Source organism: Dioscorea cayenensis, chromosome 4, assembly GCF_009730915.1.
Source record: "Dioscorea cayenensis subsp. rotundata cultivar TDr96_F1 chromosome 4, TDr96_F1_v2_PseudoChromosome.rev07_lg8_w22 25.fasta, whole genome shotgun sequence".
Classification (NCBI taxonomy): domain Eukaryota; kingdom Viridiplantae; phylum Streptophyta; class Magnoliopsida; order Dioscoreales; family Dioscoreaceae; genus Dioscorea; species Dioscorea cayenensis.
Window position 1 is genome coordinate 8,815,172 of NC_052474.1, and position 3,024 is coordinate 8,818,195.

Here is a 3,024-nt window from a genome sequence, read left to right on the forward strand (position 1 = left end):
TGCCCCTGCCATTATCCAGTTTGCCTGGGGGAGCAATGTCGAACTCTTCATGTAATTTTGAACTCGACATGTTCACAGTTGGTCAATGTTGTTAAATTACAACACAATTCAAGGAAGCCTTGTGTGACCATGCTATCAAGTGGAATTTCAACTTTCAGTTCTTAAAAAATGTTAAAAAAAAGAGTTACTATGACATGTGCTTCCGATGGTTGTGAATGGCATGTCATGCGTCAAGAGATGGCAACCTTCCAACGTTTAGAATCAAAACAACCCAAGGGGTGCATACTTGTGGTGGAGATATTGGCACAACGTCACATTTAAAGCATCAAAGAAATGGGTTAGTAGGCATGTAATACAAAAACTCTAGGATCGTCCTCTATACCGTGTAGTGGATATACAATAGGATTTATTGCATGAACAAGGTGCTCATTTGCCATACAAATAGGCATGGATGGGTAAACAGTCAGCAAGAGAAATTCTCCATGGAAGTGATATAGCAAGCTATGATCTGCTGTTATGGTACGCGGGAAAGTTAGCTAAAACAAATCCGGGAAGTATTGTGATCATTGACAAGGATGGTGAGCGATTTAAACGTGGTTTTTTCTGTTTTCGTGCTTGTCTTGATGGATTTCGAAAGGGCTACAGACCTATGCTATTTCTTGACCGAACACATCTACTTGGGAGATATGGTGGCATACTCTTAGGTGCAACAAGCAAGGATGCAAATGAAGGATTATTCCACTTGGCATTTGCTATCGTGGATAATGAGATTGATGATAACTGGGCGTCGTTCATATTAACATTAGGTGATGCGTTATATGGTGAAGCTGACTATGACAAGATCATTACTTTCATATCTGATCGATCCAAGGGCCTTGTGAATATTATTGCCAGGGTGTTCCCTTCTTCCCCAACATGCATACTGCTTACGACATCTTCAAGCGAACTTCTTAAAATCAAATAGTTAGCTAGGGAGGGTATTGAAAGATGAGTGTTGGAGCTTAATTGTACATGTAGCATATCCATGCACATCTTCAGAATATGATGATGCTGTAAACAAACTCTTACTCACCTTGGCGCAGGCCCATAACTGGTTGTTCCAAAAATTTGGACTTGAAGCATTGGTGTAATTACTTATTCCCGAGATGCCGATGGGGTGAGATGTACTCGAATGTTGTTGAATCTTTTAATGCATGGATAAGAGAGGCACGCCTTTTTCCTGTGTACAACATGGTTGACTCGATCAAGTTTGCTTCCGAACTGTATTACTGAATAGTTTACTCATTCAGGATTGACATTAGATGTCCTCAACTGTGCTTTTTTGTATACTTATCACTCTTCTTGATTACTTTTCATGGTTTTTGATTACTTTTGAAGTTTTATAATTAGTATTTGTCTTTCCTAGTTAATATTATTGATTAGTCGTTATTATATTGAGTATGTATTTATTAAATTATGAAAACATTTAGTTATGTCCATTAGTGTATGGTTACGAAGCAGTTGCCTTTAGTATTATTGTACGCCATGCAGAATCCACACGTCTTTGTTTACATTTGGTCTAATTCATACTTGTCATAGGTACAAGGTAATGAACATGCGGTATGATCGGCACCAACAATGTGAGAAATGAGACACTAAGCTTTGTCCCGTGGTTCACAAGAAGATTGAGGAAATGATAGAGGAAAGTAGGTCCCTTGTAGTTGGCCAATCTAATGGGGAACAATATGAGGTTATTGACAGCTATAGTAACTCCTTCAATTTATGTGATAGGACATGCTTATGCCGACATTGGCAAATTTATGGTCTACCGTATTGGTATGCTTGTGCGGCGATCATGCAAAGTGATACTAACAACCATCATTTCATGGATGAATATCACACAGTTGCTTCATACAAGGCAGCATACACAAGCCCAATATTTCCCATACCAGACGATGACAAACCTAAAGATGATAGCCGACCTCTACGTCTTCGACCACCTATTACAAAGAAAAGACCTGGGCACCCAAGACGCAGAAGGATTGAATCACAAGCATTCAATGTGAGGGAGCTACGTTGTAGTCGTTGTCACGAAGTTGGGCATAATAGAGATACCCGTAATGCAGTTATCGCAGACTAAAAAATGTGACAAAAGTTAAACATTTCTTTTTGAAAGTAGTAGAACATATCACCTTATGAAGTTTTATGGTAGAATGTTTTTGAGCACAATGGCTTGATATTGATAGTGACGTCTAAATATTAAACATTTTCATGCAAAATATGAAGCTAGAGAGTTATATTTCAATACATACCGTTGAAATATAAACGGTAAGTAACAATTCTAAACTTGTTTATAAAATTATGAAGATATTCATATAATAAAGAGCAATATTAGCAGATGGTAACCAACTAACAATGATTATGGATAAAGTACGAGTTTCATAAATAGTTCTAAACCAGCTTATGCAAAGTCCATTGATTATGGACGAATTACAATAGTTGTGCACACAAAGGAACAGTACACAAACTTTCATTCACATACGAGACACATAGACTACCATAAGCATCCTTTCTTTCACTGATCTGTAGTCTCGAGGCAATCATCTAATGCGGTCTTGTAGGCATCTGCATCTGTGGAAGGCACTGAAGTGGCATCTAGCTCTAGTGGCTTTGTAACGTGCGATTTTCAGCATCTGTTGTCACAATGAAACTCTCATTTGTTCTGCAGAGATTTCATCATCTTTAGTGTGTTCATCTGAGATGGAGGCGGGATCATCCTTCTTTGGCGGGTTGCTGGCAATGCCTTCTGCTAATATCCGTGTAGCATACTAAAGCAGTACTAGAGGGACATCACCATGGGGAAGATTGAGTTGATCTCCATGTAATATTTGTTCCATGAAATGCATGATGTAGACAGAGCAATCCACACTGTCTTTCCTCTATTGTGGACAGTCTTGCATATGTGATAGACTGTAAAACTTTGTTTCGGTAATGCCTAGTTTTAACTGCAGGTTCATGTAAAACAATGCACTCTACAAGCAAGAT

The 3,024-nt window shown here is 38.5% G+C and overlaps 1 protein-coding gene across 1 annotated transcript; it reads left to right on the plus strand.

Annotated features, from left to right (window-relative positions):
• The first annotated feature begins 1,672 nt into the window (after positions 1–1,672).
• Positions 1,673–2,811, plus strand: LOC120258664. Its single transcript, XM_039266114.1, has 2 exons — positions 1,673–2,096; positions 2,708–2,811. Exons 1-2 carry the CDS (start codon positions 1,673–1,675, stop codon positions 2,809–2,811), a joined length of 528 nt encoding a protein of 175 aa, XP_039122048.1.
• The last annotated feature ends 213 nt before the right edge of the window (positions 2,812–3,024 follow it).

Coding starts and splice junctions, on each gene's coding strand:
- LOC120258664 (XM_039266114.1), top strand. CDS start 1,673: ATGATAGAGGAAAGTAGGTCCCTTGTAGTTGGCCAATCTAATGGGGAA. Junction 2,097..2,707: donor TGGGCATAATAGAGATACCC/GTAATGCAGTTA, acceptor TTTGTTCTGCAG/AGATTTCATCATCTTTAGTG.